This window comes from Protopterus annectens, chromosome 3.part0, assembly GCF_019279795.1.
Source record: "Protopterus annectens isolate FY-2018-M chromosome 3.part0, PAN1.0, whole genome shotgun sequence".
NCBI classification, from domain to species: Eukaryota; Metazoa; Chordata; order Ceratodontiformes; family Protopteridae; genus Protopterus; species Protopterus annectens.
In genome coordinates this window covers 1,844,073,065-1,844,099,792 of record NC_056731.1, presented here as the reverse complement: position 1 = coordinate 1,844,099,792, position 26,728 = coordinate 1,844,073,065, and the positions used below count along the sequence as shown (strand labels likewise).

At 42.0% G+C, this 26,728-nt stretch overlaps 1 protein-coding gene across 1 annotated transcript in view; it reads left to right on the top strand.

Moving 5' to 3' along the window:
* Window positions 1-26,728, top strand: part of LOC122797207 (titin homolog) — a 329,727-nt gene that overhangs the window by 168,627 nt on the left and 134,372 nt on the right. The window contains exon 8 of the mRNA XM_044066036.1: window positions 3,775-3,904. Within this exon, the coding sequence (XP_043921971.1) occupies window positions 3,775-3,904 (130 nt within the window). The remainder of the gene's footprint in view (window positions 1-3,774; window positions 3,905-26,728) is intronic.

Below are 26,728 nucleotides of genomic sequence, written 5' to 3'. Positions count from 1 at the left end.
TATGTTTTGGGGGAAGGTGTGTGTATATGTCTGTGTGTGGTGTATGTTGTGTGTAGTTTTCAGTAGTTTGAATTTCGTGGTTTGGGTTTTTCGGTATTGTAGTGTTTTGGGTGTTTGGTCTCAGGATTTTGGGCATCAGTAGAATGAGTGTCCGTTATTTAGTAGTGGTTTTATATATATATATATATATATATATATATATATATATATATATATATATATTATATATACATTTCTTTTTTTTTTTTTGCCTTTCTGTACTGGGAAAATTCAATTGGGCAAATCCCCATTTCAGCGAAGGCCTGGGGAAAAAAGAAATATGTAATACAAGTACAGATTGACAATAATATTAAATGCAGTGAACTTAAGGAAAAAGAAATCTCTCACAGGTTAGCATAAAAGTACTGCATGAAAGGATTAAAAAAAGAAATGGAGCATACAATTAAAGGCAGTTTATGCATATGGTATGAGCAGTATCCACCTAGTGTGCTAACAATTTAGGTAACAAAAACATGTTAATGTTTCTGACTAATAGACAGCAAGAATTATAAGGTGGTGGTGCAGGTAGGTGATAAAGGAGGAAGTTTGAGGCTATGGAAGGTTTCAGGTTCAAAGGGAAAGAAAGAGCAGCAGTGAGGAGGTATGAGATGGAGAATGGAACAAGACTAAGGGGATGTTTGTAAACGAATATTTGTGGAAATTGTGAGATTGTTTGTATATGACTTTGGGTAAAGTAGAGAGAAGGTAAGTTAATCTTGATATGTATGTATGTATATATATATATATATATATATATATGTGTGTGTGTGTGTGTGTGTGTGTGTGTGTGTATTGATATCATGCAGTGCAGCAAATGCACAGATTGTTGACAGCTATTTCTGCGGTCCAAAGTTGTCAAATGCATTTGAAGTTGAGAACAGAAAAGAAAAAAACATGCACCACTGAATGCTGCTCTCCTGTGGAGTTTGCTTGAAGTTAGTAGTGGGGAGTGAGGAGTGTGAGTTGGTAGTAATACTAAGCATTTTAGCAGTAGGGGTGAGTGTACATGCTGAAATGTTTATGGGTTAGAATAACAGCTAAGGAACAGAATAGATTTAGTGTGTGTGTGTGTGTGTGCGCACCTTGTGTATTCCTAGGAAAGGTTGTTTAGTAACCTAATGTGTAGGATAGGGGGTTACAGGGTTAGGGTTAGCTTATAATCCCCCTGCCCACCCTTACTCATGTGCCTTTTTTGTTTCATTGATCACAAAAGACATCTCTTTTGCTTTCTTTTTATTTCTTTTATTTTGTAGTCTCTGAATAGAAAATAAAATAAATAATACAAAAATATGTAAGCAAATGTAGAAATAAATAAATCAGACCTTTGTTGAAAACAGGCTATGCCAAGCGAGGATATCCTGCTCATCAAATGCTAAATAAATAATTAAGCCCCTCCCCAGTCTGGCAGTTAGAGCAGAGGATGAAGATTCTGAGCTGTTAATGAGTTGTGTTCTGCAGGCAAGTGCACAGAATTTGATTCCTTCCCACTCCATTGATTACTGTGCAACTCTGAGCAAGTCAAACAGTTTTCCTGGGCCATCATTGAAAAAGCTCACTTATGTCTAGTGGGCTTACATGATTAACAAACGAATAACATAAATAAATGCATAAGGAACACTGCTCAGCTAGTCTGTCTTTGCCAGCAAGTGTTGAATATGTAACTAACTAACTAACTAACTAAATGCTGTCCTCATCAGCAGATGCTAAATAAATAAATAATATTTATTGTGAAAACAAGGTCTCCACAGTCAGGCTATCCTGCTTATTAAATTTTAAATTGCTTAATAGGACATCTGCTAAAAAGCAAGTGAGTAAATAAATAAGTGAATAAATAATAAACATATTACCTTGGCCTTTGTTGAAAACACAGTCTACCCAACAAGACTATCCCAGTCATAAATATATGCATATATACATACATACATACATACATAAATAAATAAATAAGGCCAAAGCTGAAAGCAGGCTTTACCCAGCCAGGTTATCCACTTCAGTCTATCAGTCAGAGGATGGCTTGAATTTGAGCACTGATCAGTCAGCAAATAAAGGCATAAATAATTTTGCCCTCTTGTGGACTATCTCAGTCAGCAGATGTTGAACAGCTAAGTAAAGAGATAAATGGCCATTGCCTTTGCTAAAAATAGTCTGTGCCCAACTAGACTTTCCTTATTAAAATGATAATAAATAAATGGTCTCTGCCCAGATACACTGTCCTGATCACCACTGTCAAGTAAATGCATAAATAATTAATAAATGGAACACTTGAGATTAATTTTATTTACCATGGATTTTTGCCTAAAATGTAAAAATTGAATCTGTGACATCTTATTGCAGAAAAGGGAGTTGCTGTATGTATTAAAATGTTTGGGCTAGTTGGACAATATTATTTGCAGTGGATTTTTATGTAAAATTTTAACTCTGAGTCTGTGAAAAGCTGTTTCAGTGAGAAGAAAACGTTATGAAGCAAAATGAAGAACTGTTCATCAAAATGAAGCTCCGAAATTCTGCTTTATGTACTGTGCCCAGCATCTTAACAGACAGCTTTATTATTATCATTAAGACACTGGGGTGTCATAGAGTCATAAATATTGCAAGGTCATTGAGTCATATGACCTTTAACACATTGCCCGTGCCCTGACTCATGCTGCACCTTCTTATCCAGGAGGTCCATACCAGTAATCTCAGAGGTAATTTGTACATACCAATCCAGTCATCTAGATTATGTTTAAATAAAGATCTCAAGCTCCAGTGCTTCATGTACAGAGGGTTGGTAGGTGCTAGGATATAAACCTGTCCCTTCTGACTCCCTGTTAAAATGTTGGCAGATGATTTACCAAGTGCCAACACACCAAAAAAAAAATAAAAGACTGAAAATGCAGAAGAGCGAATATCGAACATCGTTCTTCTCCTTTACACTTGTTTTTTGCAGAGGTGCAAGCTCTTTCCCATGGACTTATATATACTAACTCTGAGATTGCCATACCTCAGAGTAAAGGGAATAAATATCCTGAAAATGGCAATCTCAGAGTTAGTATATGTAGATCCATTTTTTTACCATTGTCTCCAGGTTTTGGGAGTCACTCTAGCAGGTCCTGACATTTCAAATGGTTACTGTTCCCTTCAGCATATTTTATTTATTTGTTGGTAAATGTTATCTTGAATGTTATCATTCAGAACAAGGTATATAGTTTAACATTTTACTGTTTTATTGCAATATGCGTCTTCTTAACCCCACACTGCCTCAACTGGAAACAATTTAAGTATTGGATTATTGTTTATCTGAGAATAGTTTAGGTTGTACAGCAAATCAGACAGTGTTCTAGAGAGGTCCCACTGACAAGCAGAGTGCCTTGAGTGTGTAGCTGTGCTGACTTGCAGTAGCTGAGCAGTGGCTTGTTATTCTTAAACCTGATCTTAGTTGTAAGTTTTCTTTTGACCCAGAGTAAAAGGCAGTAAAATCTTAGTAAGCATGTGTATTCATTTTCCTAAGAATTTGTTCTAAAAGTATGTCTGAAATTTAAATAATTTAGCGATTTGTAGGATCCATGAGGATGCCTCTAGGGAACTGAGTAGTAACTTTGGACCTCTGAAAATTTTGTTTATGATTATTTATTTTATTAGCAATGTTTTTGGAATCCTGTATTTTGGTGGCAACAGCTTATAGAGTGCTCAATTCTATCTTTATAAGTGAACTTTTCCACTGATTATGCTTCCTAATTTCTTTTTTGGCACTAGGTGGTATAGAGATGGCTTCCTTCTGAGAGACTCCTCCAAATTTCAGATGTTCAGTGAACCAAGAAGTGGTGTACTAGTTCTCATAATCAAGGGTACAAGGAACGAAGACATTGGACACTATGAATGTGAGGTAGGCATATATAAGATGAATGCCAGGAGGTAATGGGTATTGCACTGTATAGTGCTTGTTGTGGCAGAGTCACTGAGTAAATATGCAGCTATCTCTTCCTAGTTTATGGGTATCAGAAAACTGTAAAATGACTGTCTGTGCCTCATGCTGGATGTTTTGACTAGACAGACATTATTCTTGAATATTAATTATATGGAGAGCAGACTCACTGTAAATATTCACCATGCTGAGTATTAGCAGACAGGTGGACACCATAAAAATGAGTTCATGATGGGACTGGTAATACTCCATGCGGTGTTTCTTATATTTCTGTGTGTAGAAATGTTTTGAGTTTTACTGTTTTTATGAAATGTAACTTCTTGTGTAACAGAGAGCACCTTCTTTGGTAAAGCTAGGAATGAATCATCATCTAACATTCCAGTTCAGCATTTTTTTTTTCTGGAGCACTTGTCATAGAGAGCATTGCCTATGCTGTTTAAGAGAGGAATAGGATAAGAATCATGCTCATAGGTACCAGAAGTTCAACCATTCTGCAGCTGAAATCTAATGGAACAAAAGAAAGTTCCTTGCAGAGAAAATGCATCCCAGGTCTCTACTGGAGGACCATCAAAAGGCAGGAGAGACAAAGTGCAGAGCCTAGTTAACCCCTTCTGGAAGTAAGTCTGTTTTTGAAACCACCCTCTGTTCCACAGATGTGGAGGCCTATCCTCACATAACTGAAGATTATGCTTGTTCTGTATCTTCTCACATAGTGCTGAGAGCTGGTACACCTCTAGCTTCTACCTGTGTAGTGCATCCTGGAGTGTAGGTACCATCCCTCTTCCAGTTGAGCAGCTTGAGTATGGTTGTGACTGACTTGGTCAAGGGAATAAACACCTTGTTCCATCTTGACAAAACATAGTGGTCATAGTTTAGACTGAAAACTTTTATATATAGATGTCACCCTAGGCCATCAGGATTTGATGTCCAGGTAGATGATGGCCTACTTAGACAAGTATTTGGTGTTCAAGCTTTTGACTTTGGATACATGTGTGAAATGTAGTGGGACCTGTAGTGGGGTCCTGAGTGCAGGATCATAACCTTAGGAATCATGGCCTTGTGTCAACAACTGGCTTCGTGTTGACCACTCATGTTCGCATGCTGACTTTGGCAGTTGCACTTTCAAGCACTGGTTTTCTTTTGCTTGACAATAAAGATTAAGCAGTTAAGCAGCAATCTTCATCAAATAAAATACTCTAAAACTAAGCACTAAAATCTACACATTAAATATTAAACATAAACATCTCTTTTGCCTGACACTTAGCAAACATACACAACATACTTGGTGTAAGATATTTCAGCTGTGCATGAATTATTCCTGCTGGAGAGAGAGAGAACAGGGAAACTCCCTTTTCTTTAGATTCTTTTGAGAAGTCTGAAGACCCAAAGACCATTATCTCTGATACTTATAAGAACACTGAGTACTCTCAACATTACAACTCCCCTCTAGTTGACCACTTCTTTGGAGAAGCTTTTAATTGTCTAAAAATTAACCTTGGGGCACAATTTCCCAATTCCAGAAAGATTTTAATGAGCATCTTAGAAGGGAAGAGGAAGAGCCTGTTGTCACCCTTCATGTGGAGGCCAGTATCATTGATGCCATATCTGTAGCTTGGACACACCTGAACCCCAACTGCTATGAAAGTGGAAACTTTCTATAACTTTCTGTCTGCATGAGTGAGATCATAACTAGGTATATTTTTGCTTTTTGTGTGATCTCCTTGGTCCATTGCAGGACTTTTGAACCAAATCACTTCACTATTTAGCTCTCTGACCAAGAGCTTAAAAACTTAGAGTGAGCAGTGGAATATTTTCACTGGCCACACAGGTACTTAAAGTCTTCTGAAATTTGCTCAACATGTCCAAATACCAGTCAGTCCCAGCTCACTTGACACCAGAAAAGCTTTTATTCTATCTGAGTCAAGCCTCAAGGAAGACACTCTGTGAAAGTCACATAGAATTTTCAGTTGGACTTCTGAGTATGCTGATACTACAGATAGTGAGGTTAGGTATGTGCATGTGTAAGGTAGCCTTTTTGAGCCTAGCCCCATATAATTAGGAGCTTAGACAGTCCATCCAAGATGCTCATTTAAAAGAGGATGTTCTGTTTGATGTTCTTAGAATGTAATGACTGAAAAGAAAATAAATCTTCTGTAATGTTAGGGACCTCTTTGACCCCCCCCCCCACCTCTCCAGATTCAATAAATTCCCCAAGAAGAAGCCTCGTCACAGACTGAGCAAGGCACTTATGAATTAACATGATCTGGCTCCTTTAAGTGACAGTCAAGTCACCCAAGGGGGGGTGACGTTGCCGGCCTAGCAGTTTGGACATAACTGCCATTTAGGGCTGCCCATGGGAGAGTAGTTCTTTGATTTTCCCTGGCATGGCTGTCACCTCCAAAGAGTAGTTGTCATCTGCACATGGTTACAAATGATTATGTCCTAGAAATCCAAGCTACTCCCTCAGAGAAGAGTATCTGATTGGATACTGAGCTGTCAGTGTGGACCTCTTTGAGGGTCCCAGAATCTACTCCACAGTGGAACAGGAGAGACTGCCCTTTCTTTGAATGAAGACAAGAATTGTACTCCCAGCTTTTTTCTAAATTTACATGGAATGCTTCTTTTCCATCCGAGATCTCAGCAACTTCAGTGAGCACATTCAGTATGTCATATTCCATGAGGTCACACATCTGTTGCTGGTGATGAATTGTTCCTGGATACTGTTGCTGGACATGGCCTTCTGACACTGATGTCTTGCAGTCCATCCAGGAGGTTTTCCCAGTTTGCTGTGGGCAGGCATTACTTCAGAAAAAATGCTGTAATCTTATCATTTATGTTTGACTTGATCGTTACCAAGGTGTTGGCTTTTGTGCTTGAAGAAATATGCAGAAGAAAGAGCTTTATGCTTTCCCATACCTGAATGATTTTGTGCGTGCGTGTGTGTGTGTGTGTGTGTGTGTGTGTGTGTGTGTGTGTGTGTGAGTCTGTGTGTTTGTGTGCGCGAGTGTATGGACGTGTTTATATATATATACGAGCATGTAAGGAAGAATCAGTGATGAGATTGTTCAAAACACAAAACATCGAAAACCTCATCTGTGATTACCTTCATTACCAATTAAAATTATCTGACTAAAGTAATTGTAAATGTAAACCAACAGGTTATATTTGCAATTACACATAAAAAATAAAAAACAACTAGTATGACCTTCATTTGCCTACTGGGTGGCCTTGAGCAAGTCACTTTACCAGACAGTGTTTGGGGGAAACTGGGAATCTGCTCCTCAGTGGTCTCCTGCTCTGCATGCTTAGTAATAACCTATGATGATTTATTTGCATTCCTTACTAAGTCTAAATTTGACAAGAAAGTTTCTAAGCTCACCATTTCCAAATGGCATACTAATGTTGCCATTTTAAGTGTGGAAAACCTTTACTTGCAACTACAAGAACTCTTTCTGCTAGAGCCATGACTAATTCTCCAGCTGTTTTCTTTAATGCCAGACTAACAGTATTTGTTCTGCTGCAACCTCATCTTCACTTAACACTTTTGAAAGTATATATAGGTCTTCTTTTGGAGGTGTTTTTATCCACAGTATGTTCCCATGACAGTGGCTACCAAATTGGATTACCTTAAGAATTTATCCTGACAGTAACAGTAAATAAACCTTTTTTATAGAAAAGTTATGCACCTACCTTAATGAGTGATCTATAAGAAGAAGGCCCATATTTTTTTATGTACCCTTCCACCATCTCCCCTCGTGCAATGTAATTGACCTGGAGTTCTGATCTTTTGTCTTTGTCTGCCTTATCTCTTTCCCTTAGTTCAGTATCATTGCATGACAACTGAGGAAAGTAAGATGAGCCTTGTATGGTGGGAAAGGGGGCGGGTTCCAGTCAGCCTGGAGAAGTTTGACTGGCTGCCCAGTCCTGATGCATACAGTATAAGCCCTGTGGGTAACAGAAAATAGATCTTCTTCTACAGATCTGTCATTCTGGTATGTGCACAGTTTTCATATCTTCAAAGACAAGTGACTGACTCTAACAGTAAAGATTTTCATCATTCTCACTGCTGCCTGTAGGTTGTATTCTTTGGGATGTCCACTGCACTAAGAGTATTTTCAAAGTGTCTAACCCCAATAGTGACCCACTGCAGAATGCAGAATATCCAATTTTCCTTATTTAGATGAGTTGCTTATTTGTGCAGAGTCTTTTCTCAGTTGTCATGACTCCTTAACAAAGGTATCTTTCCTCCTAGAGCATCTGGGATTCCAGATAAATAGGCAAAACTTCTCCCTCACTACATCACAAAAGTTTCTGTTTCTGGGTTGACTCATAGACACTGCTGTAAAAGACTTTCCTTCCTTTGTATCTTGAAGTATTCCTGCACTTTTCTTGATGGTCTTAAGCTACTATAGTACCAGAAAATGTCTCAAGCATTTAGGCTTCATGGCTTCTATGATTTTCATGATTCCTTTTGCCAGGCTACATATGAGAAAGATACAGTGATACCTCAACTACATATGGACTCAACATTCTCATCCCGTGGAGTTTCAGATTTTAATCTTGGGCTGTATGAATTCAGAACTGCATTGCTGGAGGGATCACATGGCTCACAATTCAGTTCTCCCTTTTTCTTCTCCCACACCAACACAATTTCACGGATTTAGCTTTGGGAGCAGTTTCAAAGGGGGTAAAAGTGCAAGGAGAGTGGGACAGTTTAGACAGATCAAACCACATCAGTATCAAAGAACTATTGGCTGTGATTCAAGTGATTCATGCCACAAAAACCTCTGCATCATCTCTGGGACTCAGGCCCCTTTAGATCATTACAGACAACACCACAGGGATGTGGCACATAAAAAGGGAGCATGAGGTCATACCATCTGTGCCTTCTGGCAGTGATTGTTTGGGCTTTTGCTCTACAGCACTTCTTTACTCTTCAGGCTTCTTACATACTGTCAGAGTAAACCATAGTGGCAAACAAACTAAGTGGGTTGCGGGCAGATTCTCACAAATGGAAACTTAATGAAGAGATCTTCCAGGAGTTAACCCAGAAGTGGGAAACACCTCAAGTAGATCTGTTTACCTCCTTTCAAAACAGGCAACTAAACAGATTTTATTCCAGGACTCTCTCCAATCAGGCCTAGAAAACAGATTCTTTTTTCCCTTGGTTTGAGATGTTCCTATATGCATTTTAACCCTTTTTAAGTCAAGTCTGAAGATTCAGAAATATTCTCCAAAATCATTATGTTGACTCCATTCTGGCCCAGGTAAAATTGGTTCTCCCTTTTTTATGTAATTGTCCAGGGACAGTTAACAAAAACTTCCTCACAGACTGGATAATCTCACACAAGACAAAGGAAATTTGAATACCCCAACATCAAAGAACTTCAACTGACTACATAGATGATTCAAGTTTTGATATCATCTTGTTACTTACTTCATGTGGACTTGCAGAAGGTACTGAAGGAGACAAGAATATCTGCTACTAGAAAATCATATATTGGCAAATTAAAAAGATTTTCTAGTTGATTTGAAGCCAGTGACCAGGAAACCTTCAGGAATTTTGCACCACTGGTGCTTAAATGTTTGTGTGAATTACTATCCTCTGGTGTCTCTTATTCCAACATAAAGGTACATCTTGTGGCCATTTCTGCTTATCTGCCCATGGATCCCACTCTTTCTTCAATATTTTCATCAAATAATTTGTAAATGAAGTTTTTACTCCTGACATCTCCTGATGGACAGGTTAATCTTCCTTTGGGATCTTAGTTTTGTGCTAGAAAAAACTGTCACCCTTTAAACCTGCAAGTCAGGATGACTTAATGCTCATTACATGGAAACATACCTCTCAATTGTACAAATTTTTGCAGAATGTCGTAATTTTTGCCTCATATTTTTTGGTCCTTTTTTTCATAAAATTGTGGTTTTCTTGCAAATTAGTGGAAAATCATTAAAGATTGAAGTTGGAAAATAATTGCAGACATTTGAGTTTCAGACTTCATACCCTTCAGAAAATTCATTATATTGCCAAACCTGTTATTTTATCAACTTTATAAGTTTGTAAGAGCAATATTTAAAAATTGCCCGATTTTTGGGCCTTTGTCCCACTTTTATTTATATATTTGTCCAGATTTCTTGCTCTAATGGGTTGAGAGCTATGCATGGATAACTGGTCTTCTGATTGCTGTGACATCTGGAAGAAAAGTATCTGAGTTGCAGGCTCTAGTGGTGGGAGAACACTGTCTGGTTTTCTGTAGAGACAGGGTCACTCTGTACACACATTATTCTTTTATGCACAAAGTTTTTTCCAGAGTTCATACTGAAGGGTAAATGGGAAGTCTTTATTTTGATAATTCCTCATGTTGTAAAATATTTTCTGAAAATGCAGTATAAGTGTTCACATTCACCCGTTCTTACCCCCATAATCCCCTTGATCCTTGCTTGCCTTGAAATACTAGCTTCATAGTGTAGTGGTTCATAGGTTCTTAGATTTATAAGGGCCTTTACAACCCTAGCCAATATAACTTGATTTTACCCAACATATGGTCCCTATGGGCAAGAGGATGGCATGGATTTGTGACTATGCATTGGGTATCTTTAGATTGTCCCTGTCAGTAAGGGACATTGGCACTTCCCCAGGTGTGAATTTATGATTCCTCATCCAGTGATCAGATTGCATTTGATGAGGGCCAGGGAAGGGCTCTGCTTAATGTTAATAGGAAGCCTGTTCCAAAGAAGGGGTAATCTCTGAGACACACATGTATCTCTCCATTATGTTTTATGTGAGTCATTGACTAAGTTTAGATCCATAGATCAGATGACATTCATGATCTCTGACTTGCGGATGTGTAGCAGCTCCATCAAGACTGGATTTGTTAGTGCTTTGTAGGCCAGACATAGGTCATCACTTAATAGTCTGTAGAAGACAGAGTAAAGGTATAGGGCTTTTAGTCTGTCTGCATAGTCCATGCTGTTTACACCCTTTATTTTCTTTGTAAGGTACCTCTGAGGTCACTGAAGCTGCTATAAGTGCCTGGCCAGCTACATGCCAGATGGCACATTGTACTCAATTATTTGTCTAATGCAGGCTGAATACAGCAGGACTATAATTTCCTTGGATCTGGATGCCCATGTGGTTGCCCAATCCTATGTAAACCACAACCCTGAGTCCCTCAGTGGTTCAGCACCCTCACAGAGTGCAGAAATACATCAACAACTAACAGAGTCCTACACTTATCTCCTTTGCTAGTTACATGCTCTTTTATTGCTTGCTGGATCTGTTATTTTATTGAACAGAACATTTGCCTGGTACCTGTGGATATTTCTCTGTGGATTTATTGCTGTTCATAGGTTCATAGATAGGTACTAGGCTTTTTGCCCTAGGGCCTATATAAGCCTAGCCAAAAAGGTGCCCTGGCTTTCGCCACCCAAGAAAATTATTTACCTATGCTCCTGTCAAGCAGAGCCACAGAAGTGATCCCCGGGGTGAATTTCCTATTTCCCATCCAATCATCAAGAGTGCTAATGAGGAGCTCTGTTTGATATAGATAGGTAGTTTGTTCCAGAGTATGGGAAGTCCCTGGGATAGGAATCTATCCCTCCAGCATGTTCTGTTTATCGTGGTGACAAGGTTTAGGTCCCTAGAGCGTGCAGCTCGGAGGGATTGGGATTTCTTTTAAGTGGAGCATGTCCAACAGCTCTGGGTTTGGCATAGCTTTGTATGTTAGGCAGAGATCGCCTCTGTGTAGGCGAGATGCGACAGAGTAAAGCTGGAGTTTTTTGAGACAGTCTGCATAGGGCATCTGTTTGAGGCCGATAATCCTCTTTGTGAGGTGTTTCTGTGGCCTTTCCAGTTGTTGTAGATGTCTTGTGAGGTACATACCAAAAGGGGCATTGTACTCTATAATGGGTCTAATGAGTGACGAGTCGAGGGGAACAATGACCTCTTTTTTCATGGATGAGAAACCTTTTGTGATGAGGTGTGCCATGTAGAAGGATTTCCTGACTACTGTGGTGATGTGATTATCAAAGGAGAGACTACTCTCCATCTGTGTCCCAAGGTCTCTTATCACACTTTTGGTGTTAAGTAGACTACCACCTATTTGGTAGTTCATGGGTACAGAGTTTTTACCAAAAGGGATGACAATGCACTTTTTGACACTGAGCTTAAGGCCATGGCTTTGACACCAGGCATCTGTCTCAGTGAGGCCGTTTTATAGGATGTCCACATTGTTATGAGTTTCAATTATGGCTCTTAGTTTGCAGTCATCTGCGAATTTCGTTAGCCAAAGACCTTTTGTGTTAGCCTGTACTTCAGAGAAGTAGATACCAAACAGGAGAGGACCCAGGATTGAACCCTGTGGTACTCCACTTGTCACTGGTCTGAAGTCAGATTTGGAGTCTGCTACTTTCACAGTGTGGGTTCTGTCCGTGAGCCAGTTGGCAACCCATCTTGTGACATACGGATTTATGCCTAGTTTAATGAGTTTATCTATAATTCCAGAGTGGGGGATGGTGTCGAAAGCCTTGGTGAGATCTAGATAGGCTGTGTAAACCACCTTACCCTCATCTATGGCTCTGGTGACTGCTTCAAAGAAGTCTATCAGGTTTAGGAGACGTGACCTGCCGTTTTCAAACCAAAACTGGGGGGGATCCATTTGGAGATTACCAATGTCTTTGTTTATAAGTTCCATCATGACCATTGTCTTTGTTTATAAGTTCCAACACACCTCCAGGTTAGTGGAGCAGCACAATGCATCAGAGATCATCCATGTGCAACTAACAACGGGTAAAACTGCAATCCAAATTGCAGCTTGCTACAGATCACCCACCATGACCAGGACCCCCATTCTGCATTTCTGGAGACACTGAGAGATATGAAGGTCCTACCAAACACCCTAATACTGGGTGATTTCAATTACCCAAACGTAAACTGGGAGAACTGCTCAAGTACCAACTCCCTTGCCCAACGCTTCCTAGAATTTATAAACTCAAATGCCCTAGATCAACTAGTCAACACCCCCACCAGAGGGAACAGAATATTGGACCTGGTCATCACAAACATTGGCGACCGGTGTTCCATACCGGAGGTCAACCCCTCGCTGGTTAGATCAGACCATAGACTAATCACTCTGGATATCCACATTCCGCCCCCACCCCCAATCAAGGAAACCACCGTGAAAAACTTTTCAAAAGCAAACTTCACGTTACTTAAGACCAAGGTGGAAAGGTTCACAGCCCCCATGCTAAAGGACAATGCTGTCCAAGCTGCTGAAACCTTTACAAAGGCACTCTATGAGCATCTGCAGGAATGCATGGATCGTGCTATCCCAAGTAAAACCAAGAATCACTCCTCCAAGAAAAGGAAACAAGTCTGGTGGACCCCTGCCATAAACAAGCTATACAACAGAAGGAGGAAACTAGTACAGAAAAGAGTAAAATCCCAAGAAGGAAAGACATCCCTGATCAGTATCAGCAAGAAACTACGATCCCTCATTAAATCATCCAAGGCTAGCTTTGAAAGAAAAATTGCCAATGACTCCAAAGATAACCACAAAGCATTCTTTAGCTATGTCAAGAACCTAAGTGGAAACTCTCAGATCTGCTCTGAGTTAGTGCAGAATGGCACAAAATACACTGAACCGACTGATATTGCCAGTGTTCTGGCAGACAGGTTTAGTGCAAACTTCACCCCCCTCTCTCACCCCCTAAAGGGCCGATAACCATACCAGAAGAATGTAGGGCCCCATCAATCACTGACACACAGGTTAAAACAGCCCTATCCAAAGCCAAAAACACAGCTTCAGTGGGACCGGACGCTGTCCCAAGCTGTGTCTTACAAGAACTCCAAAATGAACTAACCCCTCACCTAAACACACTGTTCAAACTCAGCCTCTCTACAGGGTACGTACCCACAGAATGGCACACAGCAACAGTTATCCTGCTCCACAAAGGTGGAGCCACAATGGACCCCGGGAACTATCGTCCTGTAAGCCTGACTAGCCGGGTCTGCAAGGCTATGGACACATCATCAAGGAACTCATTAACAGAGACATTGGGAATCTTCAAACCTTGGACCCTACCCAGTTTGGCTTTGTTAAGGGCAGATCATGCCTCCTAAACCTTGTGGACTTCTTTGAGACAGTTACCAAGGCATTAGACAAGGGAAAGGAGGTCCACACAGCCTACCTAGATCTCGCAAAGACTTTCGACACCATTCCCCATTCTAGTATTATAGACAAGCTCACCAGCTTGAACATAAACCCCTACGTCACGAGATGGATTGCCAACTGGCTCATGGATAGAACCCACATGGTGAGAGTTGCAGGCTCTATGTCCGACTCTAAACCGGTTACAAGTGGCGTCCCCCAGGGCTCAGTCCTAGGACCCCTCCTGATCAGTATATACTTCTCAGAGGTACAGGCAAGCATAGGAGGATTATGGCTGACCAAGTTCGCAGACGACTGCAAACTAGGGGCCATAATTGATTCCCCAGCTGATACAGACATCCTCCAGAAGAGTCTCACTGAGACAGATACCTGGTGTCAAAATCATGGTCTCGAACTAAATGCCAAAAAGTGCATAGTCATCCCCTTTGGAAAAAACAAAGTACCCATGAACTGCCACATAGGTGGTAGTCCCCTAAATACAGAAATTGTAATAAGGGATCTGTTGACCCAAGTAGATGGTAATCTCTCCTTTGATAATCATTTTGCCAAGGTGGTTAGAAAATCCTTCTATGTGGCCCACCTAATCACAAAAGTGTTCACATCTAGAACAAAAGAGGTTATTGTGCCTCTCTATTCATCACTCATTAGACTCATCATAGAATACAATGCCCCATTTGGGATGCACCTTACAAGACACCTGCAACAGCTGGAAAGACCACAAAAGTACCTCACCAAGAGGATTACTGGCCTCAGACAGATGCCCTATGCTGCTCGACTCAAGAAACTCCAGCTGTACTCAGTTGCATACCGCTTATTCAGAGGTGATCTCTGCCTGACATAGAAGGCCCTGTCCAACCCAGAATTGATGGACATACTCCACCTTAAAAAAAAACAAATCCCGGAGAGCCACACGCTCTAGAGATATAAACCTCACCACAACGATAAATAGGACATGCTGGAGGGATAGATTTCTATCCCAGAGACTCCCCATGCTTTGGAACAGGATTCCAGTATATATCAGGCAGAGCCCCTCACTAACACTCTTCAAGAGAAACCTTGACGGGTGGATGGGAAACAGAAAATTTACCCCGGGGATCACTGCAGTGGCTCTGCTGGACAGTGGTGCAAGGAACTAATGGCTCTGCTGGACAGGGGCACAAGGACCTAATCTAAGAAGGTGGCAAAAGCCAACACATTCTGGCTAGGCTTATAAATGCCCTTGGGCAGATAGCCTAGTACTTACCTATGAACCTATGCTACATGCTAAAGATAAATATGGACAGTTAAATATAGAGAAGAAATATTTCAAGCCATGCTGCAATATTGAACTTAGAATACTGCTCCTTTAGCCCAATCTATAGATAAATTTATGTTGCTTATTTTTCATGCCATTAAACTAGAAATTACAAATGACCAAGAGAGTTTCCATTTTGTTATGAAGTTGTCTGTTACTGTGTCAATATATATGCAAATGTATGGTATGCATTTATGTATGAGGAATGCCATTGAAAGGTAATATCTCTGTGGGTGTATTTGCTGAAAGTTAGTGTCATAATCAGAATAAGACAAGGGAACACATAGATTGTATATTTCAAAATATATAACAGATGTACTCACCAGGGAAATACACAAATTGACATCAGATCCTTCAACAATATTTCCCTAACAGACTCCTTTGCAACACAGATAAAGCTATACTTACTATATCCAAATAAAAAAAAATACTGCAGGTGACTCCTGTTACACCAGCTGCATTTCAAACATATGGAACAACCTTCCCTACAAATTACAACAAATAAATAGCCTAACTTCCTTTAAATCAGAACTAAGGAAAAGCATCTAACTCTGAACTGAATATACTTTTGCCCACTACCTGGATAATCCCCGCCCTCATCCCATTCCATGTTAGCACAGTAACCTTGTATGATTCCAATGTATGCGTATCCAGTAGTAGTTTTTCTGTTGGTAGGAATTGCTTATTTGTACGAATTGTGTAGTTATTGTTTTACTATTAACTGTATGCATATTGTTAAGCTGCTTACTTCTCATATTAACTGTAATTTCATAGTTGGAGCTTTTCTCCCCAGAACTGAGCTGCATGTTGAAACCAGTCAGATTTCCTGGTAAACGAGTGTTAAATAATTTTAAAAAAATCAGTAATAATCTTTATGGTAGGAAAGCAAATGCTTTGTTTAAAACATTCTTATCTTATTAAATGCTGAAGTATATAAACTAAGTGGCACACATTTATGGTATAACCAGAACTGAACTTTTTATGGAGGATGTATTACCCAGTGAACACCTGAAATCAGTTATGTCAGATCAAATCTGATGAAATAAATCAGAAACTATTTTACGTATAAGTTAACTAAGATGTCTCAGTTCAGACTATATATGCCGTTTTTGGTGGAATGATCCTTCTTTTGTTCTGAAATAAGTGAAGGCAATGGATACTCTACATCATTTTGTTTCTGTGTAACAATGGCCAGCAATATTAAGATGTTATGTGATCCTATCTCGCCTACATTCAATACTGATGGGCTCGGAGCCGATCCCTCGGCTCCGACTCGGCACGCTATGCTATAGAGCGAGGCCTCTTATTGGCTGAGCTATTTCTTATCCCAGGATGCACCACCACTAATCCCCCAGATCTCGTTTGCCGCTTACAAGCTAAGACGTGGTCTCAACTTGGCTGGGCTAAGTACTACTTTATTTTGGCTTTTCCTGTCAGGAATTTGCTTGTTTTGAACCTAAAAGCTGTTTTAACAGCTCTTGTTGTGATACGACTGTGTATTAGACATTTTTGTTGAGAAATTTGTGTTTTTTCGTTAAGGGAAGGTTTCCCGTTTTAGTTAGAGGGGCCTTCCCCTTTTGCTATTTGCTATTCTAGCTTGTTATTTGTGGGTCAAGTACCCGTTTAAGTTAGAGGGTCTTGACCCTCCTTTTCTGTGTTTCTGTGTAACGGTATTGTCGTTTAAAAAAAAAAAAAAAAAAAAAACTTTACATTTTTTGTTAATCTTTAAACTGCTACTTTTGGTATTATCTATCTTTAGACATGTCCAAAGAGCATAGACCCTCTGGGTTTAAAAAGTGCACGAGGTGTGGTTATAAGATGTCCATAATGGACGACCACTCCTCGTGCGTTTATTGTTTAGGCCCCAAGCACCTACAAGAGTCATGTAGCGTGTGTCACGCCTTCTCATCAAGGGTCCTCCAGGAGAGGAAAAATAAATTAATCCTTAAAGGGTTAATTAAGCCATCCTTCGAGGAGGCTTTATCTTCTTCTCCCTCTCCTTCAAAAAAGAAAAAAGCATCGGCTCCGACCAGTTTGTCGGAACCGACTGCCAAAAAACCTAGGCAGACTTCTCCATCGGCTCCACGGACTTCGGAGCCAAGGGTGGAACGGTCTGCCTCGATGCCTCCAGTCTCAACCCCTCTGGTTTCGGAGCCGAGGTCTGGGGCATCGAGAGGCGGGTCACCTTCATCGGCTCCACTGATATTGGAGCCGATGAGGGTTGCCGGCTCAGACTCTTCCCCTTCGGCGCCGAAGTCCTCATCAGCACCGAGGGAAATTGCCTTGAGATCTCCCTCGGAACCGATAATTATAGAATCCATTCGGAGCCGGTCCCCTAGTCCTATGGAGCCGATGGAGAAATCGGTTCGGACCCGATCGGTATCGTCCAGATCCTCCAAGATGTCTGATTCGGACATCGACAGGGTGCTCCTAAGACTCTTCCAGTCTCCGGTGTTCCAAAAGTTAGTTTCGGCTCCAGCCCATTCGGCTTCAGAGCCGATGGTCCACCCTGCTACTATGGTTCCTCCTCCAACAGCCTCGGCACCGTTGGAGCCGGTGCTGGTGGAACCGGTGGAGGTTTTAGGGTCGGGCCCGACCCTTACTCCAACTCCGGCTCTTGAGTCGGAGTTCGGTACGCGGACTTCTTCCGTCGGCCCCGGGGGGTGCTTCGGGACTGATGTCTTCAGTCCCAAGTCTTCCTCTTGGTGCGTCGGCTGCGGGAGTGCCGTCTACCGTCGTGGCCACGGAGGTGGGACCCTCCCAGGATTTTGGTGGTCCCGCTTTCAGGGCTATGAGGAGTGCGTTAGCCAAATCATCTTTGGCTACCTCCACAGTCTCCCCAGCTCCTTCCCTGCATACCGAGACTGGGTCTTTGGCAGTCCCCCTGTCCTTAGACAGCGGAGCCCCGGGGCCTGAGGTTACCCCCACTGGGGTTCCCCCCCCTCCTAGAGGTCCTTCTGAAGCTTCTTCGGAAGAACCCCCCAGGAAAAGATCGTGCAAGAGGAAGCACGTTGACTCCCCTGATGAGTCTCTTACATCAGACACTGATCTCGATGATGCAGAGGGGTCCCCTAAGTCATCCTCAGATGATGTCTCCTTTGCAGACATCCTCAAAGCCCTTAAACAACGAGGCGGCTGGCAATCCAAACCCCCTTCTGCTGATGAGTCGGTGTTCCTTAAGGCCTTCGGGGCTCAGCCCTCTGCCTCCTGGGTGTCTCCGCCCTTCGACGAGCTCTTGGACTTGATCTGTCGAAGGGCGTGGGAACACCCAGACTCTGTGGAACCGGTGCCTGCTCGTCCTAATAAATTCCTCTCAGCACCCCCGGTAAAAGAGTTCCTGACTAAAGGTGTAGCTGTAGATGCTTTGGTAGTGGCATCTGCTACCCAGCAAGATGTAGCAGAGGCTTCAACGTCCGTCCATCCTCCTAATAAGGAGTCTAGGAGCATGGATCAGTACGGTAAGCGCACCCTAAGTTCAGCGGCCTTTACACTAAGGTCCTTGAACTATCTCACGCACTTTACCAGATTTCAGAGGGATCTGATTAAAGAACTTTCCGATACCCTCTTGGGTAACCTGCCTGAGGAGCTGGCCCAGACGGTTGGCTCTCAGCTGGCTACACTGTCGTCCATTTCAAACTCGTCCATGAGGCTCATTTCTTATGCAGCCGAAGGGGCGAGTAGAGCGGCGGGTACAGGCATTTCTCTACGGAGACAAGCCTGGCTCCGCCTGTGTCATTTTGCGAAGGCCTTTAAGTCTTCCTTTGCCGACACCCCCTTTGATGGGTCCTCCTTGTTTGGACCCAAGGTAAAGGACACACTGACCCGCTGCGAGCAAGAAGGCAAGACTCTGACTGCCGTAGGAGCACGATTTTCCACTCCCTTTCGGCCTTACCCCAAGGCTAAAAGAGGTGGGAAAATGTGGTTCCGTAGATCTCAGAAGTCTTACCCCTCACAGCAGGACGATCCCCCTTCCAGAGGCAGGGGAGGGGGAAATTCTTCTGGAAGATGCCGTCCCAGAGGCGGCAGAGGCCCTCGCAACACTGGAGACCGCGAGTCCTTTCGTGGCCCTTCAGCCTTTCACAGTCCCTGAGGGATTGCCCGACTGTGCAGCTCCGGAGCCAGTCGGGGGTCATTTTTCGAAGCACCTAAAAGCCTGGGAAGGTATCACTCAGGACCGATGGGTGCTTCGAATTATCGCCGGAGGTTACACCATCCCTTTCTCTCACTCTCCACCTCAATCCAAAAAAATCCCGGACCCGCCACCCAGTCAACGGGAAACTGCAGCCACAGAAGTTTCAAAGCTGCTGCAAAAAGGAGTCATCCAACCAGTCCCTGCAGACCAGATCGGATTAGGGACTTACTCAAGATTCTTTTTGGTGCCAAAAAAGACCGGGGACTTGAGACCCATTTTGGATCTCAGTATTCTAAACCGCTCAGTCAAAAAGTCCAAGTTCCGAATGGTCACCCTACAAACCATTCTCCCATTGCTGGAGAAAGGTGTTTGGATGTGCTCCATAGATCTCAAGGACGCTTATTACTATATCATGGTACATCATGCGTCCAGGAGACATCTGCGCTTGAGCCTAGGAGGCAGTCATTTTCAGTTCCGCACGCTGCCCTTTGGTCTCACCACAGCCCCCAGGGTGTTCACCAAATGTTTGGCGTTCGTGACTGCTCACCTGAGAAGTCTAGGATTCCAGGTGTTTCCGTATCTGGACGATTGGCTCCTAACTGCCACCTCCAAGCATCTACTATTGCGGAGCCTACAAGCCACTATATCACTGGGCAATTCCCTTGGAATCACCTTCAATTGGCCAAAGTCTGTGTTGCTGCCATCTCAACGCATAAGATTCATAGGGGTAGAGATAGACTCAAACCGAATGCGGGTCTATCTACCTACAGACAGGATACAAACCATTCAAGCTCAAGTTCGGGCTTTACTTCCCAGATCCAAAGCCCCAGCCAGAATGGTCCTGCAGCTATTGGGATCCATGTCCGCCACGGTTCTTCTAAGCAAGGTTGCACATGAGAATTCTCCAGTGGCTTCTTTCAGCTCAGTGGTCCTTTCAGGAACTCCCTCTCAGTCACCTCATATGGATCACGGAAACCTGCAAACGGGACCTTCGCTGGTGGCTGGTGCCCTCCAATCTGGATCAGGGACGACCCTTTGTTCCACCTCCTCCTGTGGCCACTTTGACCACGGACGCCTCCCAGATGGGGTGGGGGGGGCATTCCCTGGGCAGGTCAGTCCAAGGCAAATGGCATTCGGAAGAGACCCTACTTCATATCAACATCCTAGAAATGAGGGCGGTGTTTCTGTCCCTTCAAGCCCTTCACGATTACCTCCCTCAGGGCATAATTGCCGTTCACTCCGACAACATGTCTGTGGTCTGGTACCTGAACAAACAGGGAGGGACCAAATCCTATCCCCTTTGCAGAGAGGCCATGAGAGTTTGGGAATGGGCAGTGTCGACCAAACGCTTTCTAGTGGCGACTCATATCCCGGGCAAGTCCAATGTGATAGCCGACAGACTGAGCAGAACTATCCTCTCTCCACACGAATGGTCTCTGAACATTACAGTTGCAAATCAGATCTTCAGCAAATGGGGAGTTCCGTGTTGCGACCTCTTCGCGACTCCGCTGAATGCGAAGTGCAAAAAGTTTTTCTCCCTCACCCCGGCTCCGGGGAAGAGCCCTGTGGACGCACTAGCCTATCCGTGGCCCACCGGGTTGCTTTATGCCTTCCCTCCAGTTCCTCTCCTTCCCAGGGTGATTCAAAAGGCATCTCTCTTGGGGAGCAAAATAATCTTAGTTGCTCCTTACTGGCCTCGTCAAGTATGGTTCCCCTATCTTCAGAAATATGCTCTGGAAGGTCTATGGTTCCTGGATCAGATCCCAGACCTATTGGTACATTAGTCGGGACTATTCCACCAGTCCCTACACACCTTAAAATTGACGGCTTGGCTCCTCCTCTTCCAACTATAGTCAGGAGTCTTACATTGGATCCAGAAGTTGTACACATTTTATCTTCAGCCCACAAGTCTGCTACAAAGAAATTGTATTCTAGCAAATAGAAAAGATTTGCTATTTGGGCTCAACTCCGTGGCCTGGATCCCATCACTATTCCTGTTTCAGAAGTACTGAAATTTCTAACTTCTCTGTTCAATCAAGGCTCTTCAGTCTCTACCATCAAGGTTCAATTGGCAGCTATTTCCAATTTCCACGAATCTATAAACCCACCTTTAATGAGCAACAGATTGTGTAAGACCTTCTTGAAAGGTGCTGCGCTTTTAAGACCTCCGATTTCTCATCCTGCTCCTCCATGGGATCTCGATGTGGTGTTACGTGCCTTAACTTCCTTCCCCTTTGAACCGGCAGCGACATGTGATTTAAAATTTCTATCGTGGAAGACTGCCTTTCTGGTGGCAATTACTTCTGCCAGAAGGGTTTCAGAGCTTCAAGCTTTGTCTGTAAAACCTCCGTACTTGGTTTTTCACAAAGACAGGGTATCTCTCAGGCCAAATCCATCCTTTGTCCCTAAAGTTTGTTCCAGTTTCTGCCTACAACAATCATTAGAACTTCCAGTCTTCTTTCCGAAGTATTCTAACAAAGCGGAATTCATATTCCACACATTAGATGTCCACAGGCAGTTGAGTTTTTATTTAGATAGGACCAAACAAACAAGGAAAACAGATCAGTTGTTTGTATCCTTTGCGGACAATAAATTGGGCAAAGCCGTCACAAAGGTCACTATTGCCAAATGGATCAGGGACTGTATTACTCAAGCTTATTCTTATTCTAATAAAGAGCTTACAACCTCTGTCAAAGCTCATTCTACAAGAGCTATGGCTACTTCTATAGCATTTCATTCTAAGCTTGCCATTAGTGACATTTGTGCGGCTACATGGTCTTCCCCGCACACTTTCATTTCCCACTACAAATTGGATGTGGCATCTAGAGGACGATCTTCATTTGGTTCCACAGTGCTCAGGAGTGTTTTCCAATGAGCCACCCAGGATTTAGGTGCTAGGGACGCTGTCCCATCAGTATTGAATGTAGGCGAGATAGGATCACATAACATCTTTTAGTTATGTACTTACCATAACTTTAGATGTTTGGGATCCATCTCGCCTACATTCCCAATAACCCACCCTCCTTCCCCCTTCCTTGGAGATCAGAGGATATCAGAAGGTCCGAATCCTGTTGTTTCATCTTGAAACATCTAACAATGTTATATAAACAAGTTGTGCATGTGTGCATGAATGCGGACAAACAAGATCTGGGGAATTAGTGGTGGTGCATCCTGGGATAAGAAATAGCTCAGCCAATAAGAGGCCTCGCTCTATAGCATAGGGTGCCGAGTCGGAGCCGAGGGATCGGCTCCGAGCCCATCAGTATTGAATGTAGGCGAGATGGATCCCAAACATCTAAAGTTATGGTAAGTACATAACTAAAAGTTATTAACATTTGAGGCACTAAATAAATAAGTAGATAAATAAATGTATTAATGATCCATAAAAACTGCCAGAACCACCAGCAAATTACCCATGTTATCATGATTATGCAGCCTTATGTGTATAATTTTCACTAATTAAATCGTACTGTCAATTGTAAAGGCATATTTTTTCTGAGTTGCTTCAATTTATTCACTAGACAGCCCATGGGGTAGCATTTGTGAAGAATCCCTTAATTCATAGTGAAGGCCATTAATATATATAAAAAAAATCACTCCCTATTTACCATGGAAAATTTGATGCAACATTAGCCTGATATGCTCTATTTCCTGCAATGACTCACATTGTAAGGAGAGAAACACTTCTTGGATATGCTTGGTTATGCAGTTGCTTCACATACTCTTGGATTTCTGTATTTGCAGAATACCATGAGTAACTGTGTATAAGCTGGTGATACACAAAGCTGCTCATCAGATCATTAGCTGAGAGGGAGACCTGCTGCAGGGGTGAATGGCCAAAGGCACAGAACGGTCCATAAGTATAGTACTGAATCCCAATGAAAAGGTGCACTGCGTGTTTGCATCTGGCCTCAATGCTCTGCAGCTCCTCCATTTAATGATCCAATTTCACTGAAGTGTAGAATAGTGGCATGTTTGTTTATTTCCATTCTTCTGTACTGTATTTCACAGCCCAGCCCAGCACAGTCTCTTTTATAGTTTGTGCTTTGCAGGAGTACTGTTAATACAACTTTATGTTGTGGAATGATCTTTATGAATCCCACCATGATGTAAGCCTAAGTTCCCAGCTTCATAAATTCTTACTAAGTTTATGGCCAAGGAGACCAGTGAGAAGCTCAGCCACATCATCTGATATTGATGGGAGACTAACACTGTCCCCTTTTAAGGAGATTTTACTTAAATATCCCAAATGAATATGTGTGACTCATCCAGTCATCCAGATTTGCTGTAAAGGTTTGCCAGGGAAGTACTGTGCTGATATGTAAAAGGGCAGCCTATTCCAGAAATGGTGGTGGTGGGGGGATACATTAGGTGAGCCACCTATTGCACCACCTGGTGGTGTTGGTGTGGCACTATAGATTTAGGTCTGTAGAATGGGTATTTGCTTTACCACTGATTTTCTTTAGGTTAAGAAATTCCAAAACGTGCTAGGTTAAGAAAGTCCAGAAAGTGCTGGGTCATTCGTAGCTGGGGAGGCTAAGCAGCTGTCACCTCTTAGGGACCTGTTTTGCACTGAGTAGAAAGGGACAAGGCTTTCTGTCCATTAGAAAATGCATGGGTACTGACACGTTTGATCTTCTCTGTGAGGAACCACTGAAGACTCTAAAGTTGGTTTAGGTAATTGATGAGGTACTTCCAAAGGGGGTCTTTATGTTAATGATGGAGCTAGTAAGGTATAAATAAACTTCTTTGGACCTTGAGGAGATACGATGGAGCATATTTTGTACAAAGTAAAACTATTTTATAACCATGGCAGAAATGTTATGGTCAACTTTATAACCATAGCAGAGATGTTCTGGTCAAATTAGAGTTTGTTATTTACACTTTTAGCTAAATCCCTTATGACGTTGTCAGAATAAAATTGAATGTTATGTATGTATGTATGCATGTGCCATATGGTAGTGATGTTAGATTTACCAAAAGAAGCTTTGCTTCATTTCTTGGCAGTTAAGTAAGCCTATGGTTTACACACCAAACATTTGCTTGGGTCAGCCCCTAATGGAGAATTTGAATATCCAAATGAGATTTGAACCCCTGTTTGCAATCAGTAGCAAATTTAGTTAGTTGTCCCTTGATATTCGTTTTTATGTAGATGACAGATGTACCAAAAATAAGGGGTCCTAGCAGAGGGCCCTGTGTGTCAAATACCCCTGACCTTAGAAATACTGTTTGTGTTAGATAGCTAATTAGCTATCCAGCAAACTGTTTGTGGTTTAATGTAGAGTTGGGAAAGTTTGTCAATAATCCCACCATGGGAAATAGAGTGAAAAACTTTAGCAAGATCCATGTAGGCAGTGGGGACTATATATTCTTTATCCATGGCCTCAGTAACTCTTTTGAACTGATGTAGATCCAGTGTTATAATTTCACCTATATTGTTGTTTATTAGTTTAGCTGTAATACATTTCATGAACTTGCAGATGATACTAGTTGAAACTAATAGACCTGTAATTTCCATTATCACTTGAAGGACAACCTTTATGCAAGAGCAACATAACAGCTTTTCTCCAGAACTTGGGGATGAAACCAGTTTATGATTTGATGGATGGATTTTTGCTAAGCTGGACTTAGAGCTTCTCAGCAGATATCCAAGGATTTTGTCAGGATCCAAAGAACTGATTTTTTTTTTTAATTTGGAATGTACTGAAAAAAACTTGGTCTAGCGTGATCTCAGGAGGATATGTGGGAGGGGTAGTATGGGGGCAAAGCGGAATGTGGCTGGGTTGAAGTTGGAAGAGAAATTATCTGCAACAATATTACAAACATCCTTTATTTCAGAGAAGGAGGCAGAGTTGTTGGTCAAGCTTTGTACCACAGGGAGTCTGGGAAGAGACAGTGGCACTACAAATAAATACATACTCCCCTGTAGCCATAAATGGATCTGATTGCATGATAGGCATTATACCCTGTAATACAGAGAGTGCTGTCACTACACTGGAAGGAGGTTTCTATAATTACACAAGTGCTTATATCTTTGGTTGTAAGATAGGCCTCAGGTTGAGAGATTTTGCTCATGTGGTTTTTGTATTCAGCTGTGCTACCTTGGTATTGTCTGGACTGAAACTTGGAACTGTGCTTAAAAAAGATACTGTGGAAGTAGCAAAAGTTTTAAATAGTTTGCAAAAAACAAGCGGTAAGAGTTGCAAATTCTGTATTCCCACATTGCAAAGTTGAGGTCTGTTGTCCATTTCATCCTAAGCAGTCCGACACTGGACCCTCCTACAGTGGCATGATGCACTACCCAGTTATTGAAGCCAACAAATTTATTTTTGACTTTATGCATCATTCTTGAGGGTGGAATATTAAACATAAGATATTAGACAGTGAAATTTCACTGAAGTCTTATGTTTAATATATAATGTTTAGTTTTTACTGCTTAGTTTTAGAGTAGAATGTTCTTTTATAAAGATTGTTGTTTAACTGGTTATTTTTTATTGTCAAGTGAGAGTGTTTTGTTATTTAAATGATATTTGAAGGATATTATTTTTTGTGAGTTTTAAAGCATGTTGCCGAGACGCTAGACTTAATAAGGTGTATTCCAGTCACTTTGTGGTTTATATACTCATTTATTGGTTTTAAAATGTTCACCCTCACATGGGTGACTACAACACTGTTAACTGTGTCTGAGGTTTTGCAGAGAAATAAGGCTTCTAATGACGTCCCTAATTCATATATCGAAGAAGCAGATGTCATGCTGTCCTTTGCCATCCTAGTGAATGTTCTGGCTGTGTGTTATGATGGAGTCACTAATAACCTAGATATTTTTGGGAAATACTGCAGGCATGTGGGACCTTAAGAGTACACACTCGCAGCACAAGTGATTCCTAGTAGGAGTATCCATGGGTGTGGGTAGTATTTTGGTTGTATAGCCAAGGTAAATTATTAGGATGTTTATGAGGCCTAGAAGGCTTCGGAAAGGATTTCTTTACTATCTCCCCATAAGTGGGAGTGATGTTGCAGTGAATTGTTTTTGTAGTGTCCCACATTTCTTTCCACTGCCTCCCATTTCTGAACCTCACCCTACAGACATACACTGCTCTAATTCAGCCACTCTGAGGTAGAACAGCCTTACCTACATACATACTTTCATCAGTCTTTCTGTCCCTCCTTCCCCTTACACTCCTACCACT